We start from the raw sequence: 18,289 nt of genomic DNA, 5'->3' as shown, positions 1-18,289 counted from the left end.
ATGGTGGGGTTACAGAGCCATTTGTCCTTGCTCGCTCGGTCAGACAGGGTTGCCCTTTGAGTCCTCTCTTCTTTGCCCTAGCGACTCACCCGGTCCTTTCAATGTTATCCTCAATGGCGGCTTCTGCTCAGCTGGCCGGATTGTCTCTTCCTTTGGGGCAGCACTTCATTAGCCAATCTTTGGCTGATGACACCTTTATGATTTTGCAAGCAGACAGGGACAACATTCGAAAGGCATTAGATGTTTGGACGCTCTTTGGTCAGGCCTCTGGTCTTCGCATCAATGCCTTTAAGTCGGCCATTCTCAGTTGCACGGAGCCTGATTTACAGTCCTTAGGCTGGCAGGGTCAGGTGGTTTCCCGTGGATCCATTGTCAGGCATCTTGGATACCCGTTGGGAGTGGATGTACGGCCAAAGGACCTACTGGAGTGGATTTCACAAAAACTGGCAACGAAGTTTATGTATTGGAAGTCGCAAGCGTGGCCATTCCATGTGCGCCTCAAAGTGGCTCAGACAATTATGCTATCAATGCTAACGTATTTCCTGCCATTGCTGCCATGGACGCCTACTACCTTGAAGGCTCTTACTCATCCTATTCGTTTCATGCTATGGAAGAAGGACTCCCTGCAGGCAGGCATTTCATGGATTTCATGGTCGCATATATGTACCCCTAAACGCATGGGTGGTGGCGCTATTTTGGATGCAGAAACTCATATGGTGGCTCTTCGTTGGTCTCTTTTTCATGCCATGTGTGTGGATCATCACCCGTGGACCATCATAGCCCGTTATTTTCTTGAGGACAGCGGGCTACGCCATGGTAACACACGGCTTCGGGCCTCCTGGTGGCATGTCCTTAATTCTGACTCTCGATTTTCCAGTCCCTCTTCCTCTTTGTTACTGCACTTGGTCGGCTCTTGGAAAGTGGTGCTCCAAAAGGCCCGTTGGCATCCAGTAGGGGACCGCGTGCAGTCTAACTCCTTTCAGCTGGAATTGTTGGCAGTATCCAGATTACTTTCATGGGAAGACAAACATCAGCTCATACCGAGATTTAACCGCATGGCCCGTTTAGGTCTGACTTCGATTGCGGATGCTACCCTTGCCACTCGCAATGTCCTCGCATCGTTTCGGACTGCTAGGAGACTTTTCAGGATCCCGTGCGGATACCGTGGTTTATGGGAAAAGCTTTTATTGGAGCTTCAGGGTAGGCAACCCTTTCCTGCCCTAGCTGTGGATCGTCCTTGGCAGGACTGGGACCTTGCAGGCAGGTTGAGTCTGGAAAAGGCCTCTACTAATCAGGTGTATCATCTTCTCATTCGAGATCACCACTGGCTGGGTGTGAAAGCTAATACTGTTTGGGGACTGCGGAAATCGCGGACATGGTGGCAGGCAACGCTGATGGAGGGCTGGCTGAAAAAGGCACCTTTCAAATGCAAGGTCTTCCTTTGGCGGGTAATGATTGGTGGTCTTCCTCTTGCATCGGCCCTTTCCAAGCGTCGAATCTCGAATGGCAATTGTTTCTTCTGTACCACTACCGTGGAATCGGCCCGACATCGTTTTCTTTCTTGCCCGCTCACCAAGAATATCTGGTTACTCTTGTCGCAAATATAGCAAGCGGTGGTGGGGTCCTCACTAACTCCTTTCGATTGGGTTTTTGTGCGCCCAAAGTACCCCACACCGCCACAGTTACATATGAAGATCTTATTTCACTTTTTCAGATACTGGGGATGCTGGCACATTTGGACCACGCGCAATGCTTTTCTTTTTGATTCGGCCTCCAATGTACCGAGACATATTGCCAGGCTTAAAGGGCTCTTGCATTGGCAGCTAGATCTCATTCGACACTCCGACTTGCTCCCTCGGGAGGATTTGCATCCCTGGCATATGGCAATTGCCTCTGGGTCGTTGCCATGATTGGTGTAACCTTTTTAGTGCATTAGTACGGGGATTTCCCACACGTTGGGCTAGGCCCCTCGTGTCTCTTGTAATCATGTAATCATGTAATCTTGTACCTTTTTCGTAATTAAAACAATTACCTTTTACGAAAAAAAAAGAGAGAGAGAGAGAGAGAGAGAGAGAGAGAGAGAGAGAGAGAAGTGCATTAAAGTTCTAAGTAAGTACATCTAGGGAGAAAAAATAGACAGAGAAAAACAGGCCATGGAAAAATGAAAAAATATAATCAGGTTTGGGATCATTGTATGGATGCCATGTAGGTTCAATCTTAGATTTGAGAGATCCATGAAGTATAATAGTAAATAGATTTTGTAGCTTAGAGCAATTGCATCTTCTTGTGGGATACCTTTCTTGACCCATCCCACCACATGGATTCAGAGTACCCAACTCTTTCGTCTTGCTTCTTCTTCTATGATTGCATTATCTATTCTATTTTGTTTGCATGTCCCCCTTTGTTCTTATTTGCGACCTAAATCTATTCAACATTTTCCATAATGACATGTTCCACTATTTCCATTTTATTCCTTGCTCCTTAAACTACATCTGCCCATGTGTGCATGTCTTTCTTGAGCATTCCATCTCTTTTTCTAGTTTTGGTGCATCCTGTGATGGCCTTTGCACATCAAGTTTCTCTTTATATGCTGCTAGGTCCTTCTTGCATGCACTAACTCCAATTTAAGTTGAGCAATTTCTTCATCTTTGATGATTATGCAAGCGTTAGCATATTTCTTCCAACTTTCCATTTCCGTTCTCCAAGTTGTATCCAGTTTCACAAGGTTGTCTATCATTTCAGCCTTTAATTCTACCTTTATGTTCCCACTCATTAATGCATGTTTGCATCCGTGTTTTCATTTCTTGCTGTATTTTGTCATAAATTGATGCATATATTGATGCATGCATCTCTTGAATTTCAACTCATTTGAAGGATTTCATATCCTTCATGCCTCCTATTTTTTTCAATAATTTTGCAACCTTTGAGCATCTTTTAATGCTCCTTGGTGTGGATGCATCACGCATGCATCTCCGGTAAAGTTTTAGGGGGGTTTGCAAGAAAATACTTCATCCAGGGTATCACCCTGTTTTCTTGGGGATGTTGGTTCACCCATGTTTGCTGCAGCAGATTCTGTACCAGAGCATGTACTATTGCATTCACAATACCAGCATATTTTCTGAGTCCTGTCAAACACAAACTGTCACTCCAAACTGTCATGTCAGTCACTGCAAACATGGATAATCTGTCACAGGATATCCTGTCCCATCAGTCACTGGAGGCACAGACTGTCACAGAGCATCAGAGCATTATTGTCGCAGCATGTAAGTCAGAGCATCACTGTCGCAGCCTCATTACAGTCATGACTGAAATCACAGTCGTGCAGTATCACTGTCACAGTCTCAGAGTATGCAATGCCACGTCTAGACAGCATCACACCTGCAATCTCACGTCTCAGAGCATTACTATTGCACCTGCAATCTCACGTCTCAGAGCATCACTGTCACAATCTCAGGTCTCGTCTCTTTCCCACCCATCAGGACAGTGTTGCTCCTGCAATCTCACGCCACAGCATTCACATCACAAATTCATGTCACTGCATCACTTCTGCCATCACTGCAATCTCACGTAAAGGCCCAGTAATCCTAAGAGATCAAGAAGTGAGATAACAATAAGTCTGCTGCATGACTCATCATAGGAAACAACAAAAACATATACCTTAAATGAGCTCAGTGGTATAAGAATACCCTTCCAAGATTAGGAACAGTTAAGGAAAGCGGCTGCACCACAAGTCCCAAAAGATAGAACAGAGGGAAGGAGAACAGTCACAAGCACACAAAAGAGAAAATGAAAAATGTAAAAACAACTCAAACTCATAATAGCAGATCAAGACAAAAAATTTATCATCGCATGAACATAGATGCATGCGTGTCAGAGATATTGAAGAATTCTGATTAATTAAGGGAGCTAAAACACCAAAAACGTGCAATGATCTGTTGCTGCAATCTTTGGTATGTGGGGATAGCAAATTTTAACATGGAGTACCTTAGGACTGGTGATGTGCATTACTGCTACAACCTATAAAATAAAATTTGACCTCATTAAGGACCATAAGCAAGCCATAGGAGTTTTGCCACCAAATGCAATTTAGGAACAACAGATTAAACAAGGAGCACCAGCAACCAGCCCTAGAAGGCTTGCTCAAAGCACAGGTTAAAAATAGCACATTTCCCAGGCAATTATTTTTGCATACATCAGTATGGGTTAACCTCTTTTGCATCTAGTACCTTAGACCTACAGTACATGTTACAACTACAAAACTTCAAAAACATGCCGGAAAGCACACACTATATTAGTTTTACTCAAGAATTTTCCATTTTGAAGTTCAATTTACACACAAATGTGCGCACTCTTGTGATATATTTATTCATTTCTTCAATGTCATTGAAACTATCCAGCTCCCAACATCATTACTTGCTTACAGTAGATTCTAACAAGAACATGTATTATTATGACATGAGCATGTAGACTTACCACACCAGCAACATCCAAGATCGAAACAGAGGAATCCACGTATTTCCCTGCTGCAATTGAACAAGCTGGGAATTTCTTGTTCAAAGTCCTCTCAAATTCTAAAACATGGTACTTCACATATCTGTCTATTGTAGTTATTTTTATCAATTTCTGTGGATCTACTCTTCCAATTAGCTCAATATAGATTGGCCTTCCAAACTTATCAACGCCATGATGACCTTGCGGATAGCACGTTTTGACTTCATCATATTCTTCAAAGACAAAATTCTGCAAGGTGAGTTGTCAACAGAATCAGAAACCAGTAAGGCAAAACCAAGATGGTGTCAGGCAAAATGTTAACTAACATGAGAACATACTGTTTAATGAGAAGTACCCAACTTAAAGAGAGGAAAAAGCAAAACAGGAATAACAAAACTTACAGATAAAACCACAAAAACTCCCTTAAAATATGTACAACTAGTTTCGATCCACAAATGAGATTTTGGAGCAAAAAATCTCATGACAAAATCCAAAGTTCTGAAAACAACCAGCCCAGTCAGAATCCGAAAAAGCATGTAAATCTGGTGGTAATGATCTCCCCTTGGGATAAATAGCCCAAGGTGCCAAGTACTGCTCAAGTAGCAAAATTTATGCTTCACTGCCTGCCAATGCTTAATGCTTGGGCTATGCATAGGCCTGCCCATCTATGAGCCTACAAACTAAATGTCAAGCCTCATAATGCATACATAAATCAAGCATCCAAAAGCCTATTGATACAGGAAGACATCAAAACTATCTCTAATAAAGGCTCAACTTCAAACCTCTCTCTATATTCATGCAAGAAGACCACGGGATTCATAATGAAAAGAGAGGATGATGCACGATATTTATGGATTAGGATACATGCAGGAAGACCACGGGATATATTCATCGCAATATGCTACTTTCCTCCTGCAAATTCTACCTATGCCACACGAGATGGATCTCCCTTTGATGTACTTTATGATGATATCATGGCATATGCTAGCATTGGGGACATATTATTAGTAGGAGATTTCAATGCACGCATTGGAGATAGACAGAGTGACTTTTATATGCATGATAATGCCATGTTCAAAGAGATTGACTAGATGAAATAGGCCTACACAGGAGAGCCCAGGATAAAGAAGTGAGTACCTATGGGACACACCTATTGACTTCGGGAAGTGCACGTAGACTAGCCATCTTTAACTGTCTGCCACAATGGCCAGGTTCTGACAATTTGACATGTTGGAATCACAAAGGAGGGGCAAGTACTATGGACTACTTGATAAGCTCACCAGCATTGATACCAGACATCCAAAACTTTAAGATATCTGAGAGACCAATTAGCATAGCAGCAGATCTTGGTATTTTGGCATTCATGCTCTCATGTACATATGAAACATGAAACACCGTGCCTCCCTAAACATCCCAAATACTACTTTATAGAAGACACCTCACACATCTACAGTGGTTCTTTGCAGACCAATTTACATATATTGGACTTGAGTAGATCGTTGGAAGAATGTACAAGGGATTTAGTAGAGGCCATACATGGATCAGCCATGTATGCATTCCCACACGCCTTGCCCCGATGTAGACCCACACGATCTACTACTCCCCAAAATAGCTAGTATGATGATGAGTGTAGAGTCACCCGAGCTCGCTTACAGAGGGAAGTGGAGCTAGGCACTCAGACACATCGTACGGAAGAAGAAACGAGACTACTTAGCAAAAGCAGAAGTAGAGATATATCAGCTATTTTTGGGGCGGGATAGCAAGAGTGCATGGAAGATGTTTCATGACAGTCCCCCCATATAGATTACATCACCAGATGCTTGACTTGACTATGGGAGACAGCTGTATGACCTACCAGGACAGTCACCTATACAACCCCCCCAAGCTTGTAGGCCAACAGAGTGGTCTTTCTTCACATGGAAAATGGTTAGGGATGCAATTTATAGATTACAAAATGGGAGGGCTCAGGATGAGGATGGACTAGTAGCAGAACATTTCTCACATGCTTGTGACATATTAGCACCCATATTAGCACATATGTTCAATAGAGCAGTATGTGAAGGTTTCCCTATGAGTTGGTCATACAATACTATAATTCCGCTATTTAAAAGTGGTGATCCCCTGATTCCTAGCAACTACAAGACTATCATGATCGGTCATACTTTGGTCAAGATATATGGATCTATACTGGAGCATGAACTCAGTGAGTGCGCTGAAATGCAAGGCAAGAGAGCACAAGGACAGGCAGGTTTCAGACAAGAATATACCACGCTAGACCATATTCTCACACTTAGAGCCATTATTGAGGAGGGTCGAGCCTGAGACAAGAGGATCTATTGTTGCTTTGTAGACTTTCGCAAAGCTTTTGAAATAGTGCCTCGTACACACATCATGCAGAGATTGCAGGACATTTGAGTACTAGAGGGTATACAATGGGGTGTCTATGCATTATATGAGGCAGTGACAGGTCATGTACGAGCACCTGGGGGGCTATCAAAGAGGATTGACAGTACCATAGGAGTGAAACAAGGATGTCCACTTTCACCCACATTGTTTGGTCTATACATAGATGAAGTGTCTGATTACATAGACCGAGGAGGAGTTGGAGCCAGCCTAGTAGGGGTGCTGATACCGATATTACTATATGCAGATGATATTGTTCTCATTTCAGATTCACCGAAGGAATTGCAGTGTCATCTAGATGCTTTGCACATCTTCTGTAGAGATAAAGACCTCACAGTGAACCTTGGGAAGACCAAAACCATGGTTTTCAATACTTCGACAGCATGGGTGACTAGATCTATATACAAGTTCACATTGGGGGGAGACATACTAGAGCATGCGAGGGAATATGTCGATTTGGGAGTCACCTTCTTTGGCCCACGTTTTTCGTTGAGAGGGACATCAAAGGCACATCTAGCATGTGGATATGCAGCATTAGGGGCACTCGAAAGTCAATGTGCTCGCATACAGTTCCAAGAGCCCCGCACCAAACTCTAGTTGTTTAACACCCTAGTCACACCTACATTACTATATGGAGCAGAGGTATGGGGTTGCAGCTTGTACCATAGGCGTCTTAGCCCACTCACTGATCAAATTGGAGTAGAGAGGGATTATTATGATGGTTGGGATAGCATGGAAAGGCCATTGATCATGATGATAGCACATATGATTAGGAGTAAGCCCTCCACCCCACATCCCATTGTCAAAGCAGAGCTAGGGGCAACACCTATAGTTACGGAGGCACTCTTTAGGGCAGACCTTTTGGCACAGACTATGGGAACTTCCACGCCATAGATACTCTAGATTGGCACTAACCTCATCTAGACAACTAGCAGCAAGAGGCGAGAAGAACTGTTGGTTTTCATCGATGGCTATTTGGATGAGCCTACATGGTTTGGATATTGACCGTCTTCCACCTTTGGATTATAGCCTTGACTGCCCTACACTTTCTCTCAGCCAATCAGAGTTGAACCGGGTGATCAGAGCTCATATCTTGAGGATTGAGACAACAAGGACATGGATCCATCCACCACTCCCTCTAGGATCGAGGATGGAGTTCTACAGGAGTCATTTCTTGTCACTCTCTGATGATGGTTTCACTATTTGGCCAGCGTATATGGACACCCCTCTCTCCCATAGCGTACGGGTTGCTACCGGACAAATTCGCACCTCCTCACATAGGCTTCAGATGGAGACAGATAGATGGACAAATACCCTAGCAGAGGATGGGACTTATTGCCAGCTTTGTGCTCGAGAGCCTGAGACAGAGAAGCACTACATATGCAGATGCACAGTATACTATGACATACAAGAACGGTACCACTGCCTCTTCCGTGATGGATTTGGACCCCTTCGTCGCGTCATGGAGTACGAGAACCAGAGATGCCTAGGTCTTTTTCTCCTTGAGCTCGAGAGGTGTTGAACTGCACTACTACGAGATAGGAGGCCAGCTCACCCAGAGGGATACACATAGAGAGCAGTAACAGACTTCTTCTACAGAGCCAACCCTACTGACACTACTAGCCTAGCAAAGACAGAGCCACCCCGCCAAACACCTTATAGGCCACACCGTGGAGTCACATTGGATAGAGCCATTTCCCTTCGTCGAGCACGATGACCCCATCTACCAAGACCACGTCCGAGGAGGCCACACCAAAGTCGGATTAGAGCCATTATCACGAGACACCGAAGACTCACCACCAGGCATATCAATAAAGCAGCTAGGGACTGCATCATAGCTGAGATCATGTGCAGATCTTGAGATCAGCTACAGCCCATAGTCTCCACCACACTTTTGTGCATGGTTCTATCAAATCAGGTTCTCCTTTTCTTTCCTTTTCTTTTCTATTGATGGAACAACACTACACATGGTTCAACCCTAGTATAGTCCCATCATATAGTTATTTTCAATATTGTTTCATAGGCCACCAACTTATTTGTAATGTTATCTTTACCTTACAGATGAGATGACATTAGACATGGATGTACTCTGGATTTTGTCTCATAAGCCACATTGGCCTTATGTAGACGTTAATATTTCTTTCTTTCTTTCTTTCTTTCTTTCTATAAAAGTAGCACCAAGCTTGCAAATCCCTGCAATAATATCTCAGCATCCTTTGTTTGACACAAAATGTCTCTATCACACTCCTTAAATTGAATGCCCAAATATGATATAGTTGGCCCAAATCTAACATGTCAAAAGTTAAATTCAATTGAGTCTTAAACTCAATAATATATATCTCATTAGGACCAACGAGCAACATGTCATCAATATAAACTCCAATGATAAAAGGCACATCACCCTCATGTCTAACATAAATGTGCTCTTAGTGGGACTATTCTGAAAACCACGAGGCTGAAAAACATAATAAACTTTCTCATGTAAATCACCTCGCAAAAATGTAAATTTGATGTCTAACTAATATAAACTTCAACAATTATGAGCTGCTAATGCACAAATGCTATAAATAGTTGTCATACAACAAGTGGAAGCAAAAGTCTCATCAAAATCAATACCCTTGTACCGAGCATAACCCTTCGCTACAAGTCTAGTTTATAGCAATCAATACTACCATTTGGCTTGCATTTTAACTTGTAAACCCACTTAGTACAAATGACCTTCTTACCAAGAGGCAAATCACATAAGAACCAAGCACCATTTTTTATAATAGCATCATACTCAAATTACATAGGAGTCATTCAATTGTTTGAATTTTTTGCCGCTTCAAAAGTCACAAACTCATCCTCATCACACAAACTAGAGACAACCAAGGCAGAACAGTCTGATGCATAGGACACACTATGAGAGCCCAAACAAGTATGACTAGGCAACGATATATCCAACTTACTATCACATAATGTTTGCACCAACCATTTTGACATAGTCCTGAACTCTTCAATCTCTACTCTCTTATCAAGAACTACATCATTTACATCTACATCAAAAATAGATTGATCTGCATTATCATAAGAAACCTACAAAGGTTGAAAAGGTACCTCATTTGACATTGCATGTGACTGTACACCACTAAAAAGAGGCAATAAAGTGTAATTGTTAACTTGTAAGCGTATATCTATCTCTTTCGTACGTGAAAGTAAAGGCTAAATAATATCTTCCACAAAGATATCACAACTAACTAAGATACATTTACTTTGCGGGTGATACAACTTTTAACCTTTGCTTTCATCATTATACCTAACAAAATACATTTTATAGCCTTGTCATCCAACTTCTTGCATTTTTAACACTAGAATCAAAGTATAAGCCAAGAAACCAAAAACACGTAAGCGAGCCACAAATGGTTTTTTAGTATGCTAAGCCTCATATAAGTGATAGACTGCAAAGCCTTTGTGAGACACCTATTAAGTACATAGGCTACAAATAAAATAACTTCAAGCCAAAAACTATATAGCAAAGCTTGACTCTTGATCATGCTTCATACCATCTTCATTAGTGATATGTTTTTCCTCTCAACTACAATATTTTGTTGTGGCATATATGGCATTGTACATTGATGTTTTATCCCACATTCAGCAAGATATGCATTAAATTCCTTGAACATATACTCTCTCCTTTCCCCCCCCCCAACAAATCAAAACAGAGGATGCCCACTTTACATCCTAACAAATTTTTAGTTATGCTAACAAACTACTTGAAGCACAAAAACACTTAGGACTTAGCTTTTAAATAGAGTAGTCCTCAATGAAAGTCACAAAGTACAAGTAGTTGCCAAAAGATGTTGTTTGCATTGAATCGCAAGCATCACTGTGTACAAGTTACAGTTTGTGAACATGTCTCACTAAACCATCTTTTTGAAATAAAGCATGCTACATTTTACCCAATATGTAGCATTCACAAATGCGTTTTCTAGGTGCCTCAAGAGTAGGCAATGAATACACTATATCAGATTTCTATAGGCATAACAAACTAGCAAAATTCAAATAACCAAAATGCATAAACCAAAGTTTTGCATCTAAAACTACCTACAAATCTACAACAACACGTACCATGTCTTTCACACTAACATAATGAATCAGATGCAATAATCGTATCACTACAAGAGAGATCATGAACTATGCATCTATCATCAACAAACTTCACAATCAAGCCAATCTTGGCAAGTGCAAATCCGACAACAAATTCGTTTTTATCTCGGGTATATACAAAGCATCCATAAGTATAAAAGTACTACCATTAACACTAGCCAACACAATTTTTCCAACTCCTTTGACGAGATAAGAGAAGGTATTGGTATATGTCACAATGCTACTCTTAGGGACAAGCTCAAGAGAAGTGAACTAACTATGTGGAAAAGTTATATGCCCCATGGCACTACTGTCAAAGTACCATACATGTAAATCCACAACATACAAAAATCGTGTAAACAAGGTGCATTGCATACTGAAAGCCCATTCTATATCCTACATAATATTTGCAAATTCTGACTCAAAAGAAGAGGCATTTGCAACAATCATACTAGTCTCTTTCTTCTTAGCCTCTTTCACAACCAATTTAGAAGAGTCCTTTATAGCATAATCGTTTACCTTACCATATTTACAAAACATCTGACTCTCTTTTTTCTTCTCATCCTTATTAGCCTTCTTTGACTAAGCAACATTTGCAAATTTCTGCTTACTAAGCGAAAAAGGAAGCTTTTTCTGTATCTTTCTAACTATCACAAAGATCATTGAGAATAATCTGCACAAGTGAACTGTATGGTAAAATCTCATCTACAACAATCAACTGCTCCTTAAGATCTTTAATCTTTGTCAAAATCCTATCCATGGAGTCATCTTCATCCATATATACACTTTCTAACTACTTATGCAAGTAAGCAACACAACATAGTAATAGAAAACAATTGTCCCAAGTCCCCCTCGAACACAAAAATGCTGTCCCAAATGGATCTACCAAAGGGTATGCCAAAACAAGATGGGGTAATGTCCCCTATCCCACACCTAATAGTTGTCCCTCCATCCTGGTCATCCCCTATCCCAACCCCTTGTCAAGAATGGCTGCTAGAGGATGTTTTTGGCTAGAAATACTTTTTTTTTTCTGGGTTTTTGTATTTTGGGGTCTTCAATCTTCTTCCAAGGAGCTTATCAAGTTAGCTATCTTTGTTTCTTCCCTATTCTGTCACATGTACACACATACAAAATCAGCATACTCTTATAGCAAATCATTACGAATGTAGTTCTTCTACAATACAAAATGCATGTATACATACATACATGCACATGCATATGATCTTTGATATTAAACATTTACCCACATCCACCAACCACATCACATGCATATATTTGCTAACTATGAAATTTAAAATGTTATATATGTATGCCATCCCCTCCCCCATCCCACCCCCGCTCCCCATCCCTTACTTCCAGCCATTCTCCATCCCCATCCATGTTTTCGTTCCCCCTCCCATGTTACTATGCAATACGAGTCCCATTTCTTCCTTGATACAAACATGTAGATTATCCCAAGCATTCTTAGTTGTTTTAGTATTTACATTATGAATATGTGGAATCATGGTACATTTAACAGACAATGCAATCAAAGTATGAGCCTCAGCATCTCTACCATTCCAACAAACCTACTCAGAAGTAGGTAGTGGTGATGCTCTAGTATTAGCTAAAGCAAAATATAGACCTACATTATCCTCAACATCACCTGTTTTTGTTACTTTTGTTGTACTCGCAACTTTTGAAACACCACCACAATGTCTTTCAATTCCATATACAATGTTTCAAAGCCCCTTTGCAACCAAAACGTGGCCCATTATGTAAGCCCATAGCAAACAATTGGTTCCATCGAACTTGTCCTCAACAGCCAATATACAGAATTGTTTCTAGCCATGGCCATTAACTGTAGTTGATGCAAAAATATGCACAAAACCAACACATGCTATGTAACACAATATAAAGGAGATTATGAGGGCTCTTGTTCACAAAAATCACTAATGTCAAAAATTCTACATAAAAGGATGAAAGGGTAGTAGTACAAACAGAAGCCAAAATGAACCTGAACTTTCCATAGTATTTGTCAACAAATGAATGCCGAACATTCATCAAATCTCATCTCAACCTAAGGAAATCAAGCAAAGGGCGTTGACAACTTTGCCCAAGAGTTCAAAGCCCACTCTAATACCAATTGTTAGATCTAGGTTTGCAGAAATGCAATTACATAGCTTGGAAAAGAGAAAGCTCGAGAAAGCACAACTCAAAGTATATTAACAAATATTGATAGAGAAGATTTACAAGACTAAGTATTCCCTAAAAGTGAATAGATATGCATATAAGGTTGGGGAAAAATAAACCATCTAAAGAGGAAAAAAAGTGTCCCAATGGTCCTAACTATGTTCACACGCATCACTACCAAAATATAACAGCAGACAAAATGCTAGCCCACTCATGCCTTCCCCACAATGTGGGCACTTTAGTTTGGACTTCTTTTCACCCTCCTTCTCATCGTTTTTATCATCCTTCTTCTTGGTATTGTCCTTTTCGTTTCCCTCTCCTACACTTACCATAAAAGCCTTGGAGGAGCCAAATCCATTCGCTCCTATCTCTTTGAGTCTCTCATCATGCTCCAAGATAAGCAAAGCTAGCTCTTCCCAAAGAAGTGTGCCATGAACCCTAGAGGTAACCAAGCTAGTGTAGAAAATATCATATTTTGGAGATAGCAACTGAGTAAGGAGAATCAACATCATGTCCTCTGATAAGATATTTTGACCAAGGCATGCAAGCTTATCCCACATATCATCCAACTTATTAATGTGATCCTTCATAGGAGTATCATCAATAGAGAGCATCATGATTTTTTTCTCTAGGGTAATACGGTGGGCAAAGATCTTCTAATGGTAGAGAGAAGAGGGCTTCATCTATACTATTGTGGCTGTTCGAGGTCTGTGCACATGGACAAGAACAAAATCTTGTTGGCTCATGAAGAGAAAAGATTGGGCTTGAGAATTAAGTTGATCCCATAAGGCAACCTGGTCCATCATAGAACCAATCTTAGGATCCTCCACTGGTCAAGAAATACGGGTAGTAACAAAAGACAATAGATCAAAGGTGTAGAGAATGAACTCCACTTTGCAAGACCAAAGGGAGTAGTTTGACCCATCGAGTCGATCTTCCTTTGGTAATGAAGGAAGAACTAGCACCTATACATAGAGTGCTATGACATCTATAGACAATTGCGAGGGGGAAAAGGCTCCCCTTCAAGACCTGTCAGAATAAGATGCCTCTACTCTTCTATCTTCATTTCACTCATTGCGACAATCTAACAGTTGAGAACATATGTTTTCTAAAAAATAGACCTACAAACACACTACTAGTCTAAGTCATCAAAACCATTAAACTGGTGGTACTCCATAACTCTTGTAGACCTGCAAACACATTCAAAAAACTGTGTTTTGATACCAGGCAGACCAAATGGAAGGTAAATCAACTACAGCTTGCAAGGAGTAGTTGTAGATGCCCCACACACTTTGAAGAAGGTATGAACAAAGTAACAAAGCCACATTCTTTGCAGCAAATCTGCTCCAAACAGCAACCTAAGGGTGGTCTTCTCCTCATAGATTCTCCAATACAATGCAATAGAAACACAAACAAGGAAAGAGAAGGGAAGAGAAAGACTACAAAGAAAGAAGAGAATGAAGTGATAAATCTACATTGAATCTGAATGGAAGCTAAATACAAAGAGTGGATTGATAAGTCCATACACAAAGCCCAAGGCGCCAGTGAGGGCACCAGATCAAGTTGATGACCAACAGCAGCACCAGAGATGGAGGAGAGGCTGAAGTCAATGTGTGCTAAAGCAATCTATAGCAGAAAACCTATAAATGATAGCTGCCACCAAATCACCCTACTATAAATAGCAAGAAATGTCCAAATCTGGCCTACCTGATCAAATAGGGGGTGAACATGCTGGCTGACCTGAGATCTAGGAATAAAATAATGCTGGCAGCCAGTAAAAATGCTCATCACAGCCTGCAACAACTAATCACCACCTAACGAGTGTGAACAGATCCTCGATCCACTGAAAAAGTCAGAGCTCCTATGTCTCTGTCAGACTCTAACAGAGCTCACAGCCAAGGGATGACACTGGACAAAATGCAGGCTGATAGACTCCAGCTGTTGTTGCCTTCGGTCCTTCCAAGGGTTTTCATTTCCAAAGGTCACCTACAGCTGCTAGACATCTATGTTTGCTTGTGTGACAGGCTGCACTGCTGCTGTCCAAGTGTTTATGGCCTATTCCAAATAGTTAGCATCATTGTCAACCACACTAATCTGCATTTTCAGCCGTCTGGGCACCCACACTGCTGATGCCTACACTCACACATCATCAGAGACTGCCTACACATGTTTTGGGATCCATCCAAGGTATGACACACTCTCAGTGTTCCCATCGGTGTCTCTGACTCCTCTTCCAATCACCTCATCCCTAGTCCAACCAAGACACAGAGGTTTAGGCCCATTGTATCATACCAGCATAGAGTTTGATCATTCATTCAGCACTCTGAGTTCTCTTCTTCTTGAGCTCTATTGCTTTCACTAGGTTTGTTGCACACTTTGAGAGCTCTCTCTCTCTACTGAAGCATTTCTTTACAGCTGAATCTGGAAACCCCTCCTGACAGATGACCTCCCACTTGAAACAGGCTGAGAACAAGGTTTGGCATCTCATACTTAGGAAGAACATAAGCTCCAGATCTGCAAACTGCAGAGACTTGTCGGTTAGGTGGCTTGTCTATTGCCTTATTCACCTACATTGTGCCCTTTTATGAAGACAATCCTCTTAGCATGCCCTTGTACAAAAGACAGACCAATCACCCTTTTTTCATCATGCTGTCTAGCTCATTCTGGGGAGCTGCCTGGACTTGATCTTACAGTCTATGTCCATAACCTTTTTGTCATCTTTTTACAATCTCACAATTATTTGGACTGTGACTGTGCTTTGTTCCATTTGCAGAAAGGAGAATGATGAAGCCCTGTCAATAGAACATCGAGAGGTAAAATCTAAAGTGGGAAAAACTAAAAAGAAAAGAAGATGGACAAAATTTGTAGTGCCTGAACTCACTTGTCTTTTCCTTAGCCTACTCACTCTTTTCTAATCAAACGTTCTGAAATTGTCATGTAAAGTGTCAGACTCATCACACTGTAATGTTTGCTCGTGTGGTACACAAAGTGTCAAACTCGTCACATTGTAATGTTTGCTCCTGTTTTCACTTCTCGTTCTCCTTGGTACAATGCACAAAGCAAGTGTCTCTATTCTATAGATGGTAAACTAAAGAATGTGTGCACATGTCATGAATATTCCCAGTCATTCGTCACAAAATCACAGGAAAGCCTAACAGCTTTAAGACCTTGAGCATGTATACACTTTCCACAATATCCTCTATCAAACACTTAATTTTGTTTTGCAGTGACAGCATTTATACAACTTTTTCTACAAAACCTCATCAATATGGTCTGTGCCGTATTCTTTTCGCCACTGCAGCATGTTCCTCCACATCTCTTTAGTCTTCTCAAGATCGAAATTGCGAGCTCGTAAGAACCTGAATCAAAAACACTTAATAAAAGTCAAATTTACCAAGATTTGCCTATGTATTCTACAAAACCATGGATTACTTGTTTGATACCTACTAGTCAAAAGTGCACAAGAATTACCTGATAAGGTTATGATAATCATCGTGCCTTTCTGGAAGAAGATTTTCAGCAAGAAGGATCTGGCGAAACTCCTCAACAGCTGTCTGCTCCTCAGCATATCGGATATCCTCTATTGAAAGCAGACATAAACTACCACTGCTTGTCCTCCTCCTCGAAAATGAGGACCGCAGCCTTGCAAGAAACTTACTTCCTCCAGTCCTGCCACTCTTTCTCCTGTCAGAAATGCTTGGTCTTGCCATTATCCTGTCATCTGTTTCCAAAGGTTGACGTAGACAGTCTCGTAGAGAAACGTACTCCTTGCTTGCATCGTACTCCTTGCTTGCATCCGATTGTCCATTTATTTTCCCTGCTGGGTCTCCTCGTTCATTTGGTTTTCCCTCCATCTTTAGGAAGGATACGGTATACCTCTTATTGAACGCACCGCCCTGAGGTAATGTTTTTGTTGAAAAGTACCTTCGACTGATGATGTGCCAGCTTCGTCAAGATGAGTCATTTCCTGAGATATCGAGTATGAAAGTACTCATTGCGCACCTATGTAGGCCAAGCGAAGCATCAACCTGCATTGTTGAATGGCGGAGTTCACAAACGAGACCCTATTCTATAACAAAGGTTGCCGAAAGCACAAACAGTTTATCGCAAGCACCTCAGAGCATGATCTTTCTGCGATTGAAGGATCAGAAAGTTCATCGGACCGTGCAGATGTACAGAAGCCAAAAACTACTATGACTAACAATGGAAGCCACACGTTCAAGCGTTGTAATGAGAGAACACGATGGAAGGGAGCAGTCTCACCGCATTGAGGACAATTTCTCTGTCGTGTTCTGTAGATTGCAAGCGACGAATGCAACGAAGACGTTTAGGCAAAGAGAAGCAACGGTACCGTCATGTGGCGGATTACAGAGGAAGCAAATTTCCTGATCACACAAGACAAGAAGCGGATCTGCCTATTCATCGGACACCATTCTACAAGAAACTGGAAACCTGACGCTCAATCAGCCGTGTAATACAGGATGTCTTGTTCTGTCTGGCATGGATGGGAGCTTTAGCCGGAACTCGTCTAAACAAGGAATGCAGAAAGACAGTCAATCCCATTGTCTGCCACGGAGAAATCGATTGATCATTAGAACATGAAAATTTTCGGATTTCACATGTTGTAAAGTCAAACGTTTAAAAATTTTCACCTTTAAAAAACTTTAATTTTCACAGGTCGATGCCTTCTAGGCTTATGTGTTTTAGGTTGAATCACATGGCTTTCCCAAGGGTAGGGAACCTTTTCATAGGCTTTAGCTTTGGAAAAATAAAGGAAAACACACTAGCAACCATGCAAGTTTGAGAGGAGGAGAAGAATTCTAAATGCCCCTAAGCCGTAAGGCAAGTGAGCAAGAGATACTTAGAACTTTCAATTGATAGAGCCGTTCAAAGTTCTTTTCTTTTGTCGCATGTTGTTATATTAAGGAAAATATATTTACAATACCACCATGAGTAGGGCGTCTGGTGTAGGTCAATAATGACTTTAGACCCTTTTCAAAACTTTGGATGTTACAACCTTCAAAGTATTACATTCTTTTCCATCATTCCTAAGAACTATTACGATTTCCTTTTTGAGGCAAGGTCATCCCTCTCAAAG

General features: G+C 41.3%; 1 protein-coding gene across 3 annotated transcripts in view; it reads right to left on the bottom strand.

The window, feature by feature from the left end:
* Positions 1-17,776, bottom strand: part of LOC148030106 (uncharacterized) — a 78,691-nt gene extending 60,915 nt beyond the window's left edge. For 2 of the 3 annotated variants that reach the window (XR_015692131.1, XM_087686367.1), the window contains exons 1-4: positions 17,455-17,775; positions 16,663-17,219; positions 16,451-16,550; positions 4,474-4,740 (exon numbers count right to left, since the gene is read on the bottom strand). Coding sequence is in view for 1 of the 3 variants with exons in the window: in XM_087686367.1 (XP_087542493.1) it covers positions 4,474-4,740; positions 16,451-16,550; positions 16,663-17,045 (750 nt within the window). In the remaining 2 variants the exon portion in view is untranslated. Of the gene's footprint in view, positions 1-4,473; positions 4,741-16,450; positions 16,551-16,662; positions 17,220-17,454 lie in introns of all 3 variants that reach the window. The other variant, XR_015692132.1, reaches the window with a different exon arrangement.
* Between the last annotated feature and the right edge of the window lie 513 nt (positions 17,777-18,289).

This window comes from Lygodium microphyllum, chromosome 10 (assembly GCF_053477565.2).
Source record: "Lygodium microphyllum isolate KBCC chromosome 10, Lygodium_microphyllum_v1.1.10, whole genome shotgun sequence".
Taxonomy (NCBI): domain Eukaryota; kingdom Viridiplantae; phylum Streptophyta; class Polypodiopsida; order Schizaeales; family Lygodiaceae; genus Lygodium; species Lygodium microphyllum.
Note: the sequence above shows the minus strand (reverse complement) of the source record. Positions and strands in the feature narration are given on the sequence as shown.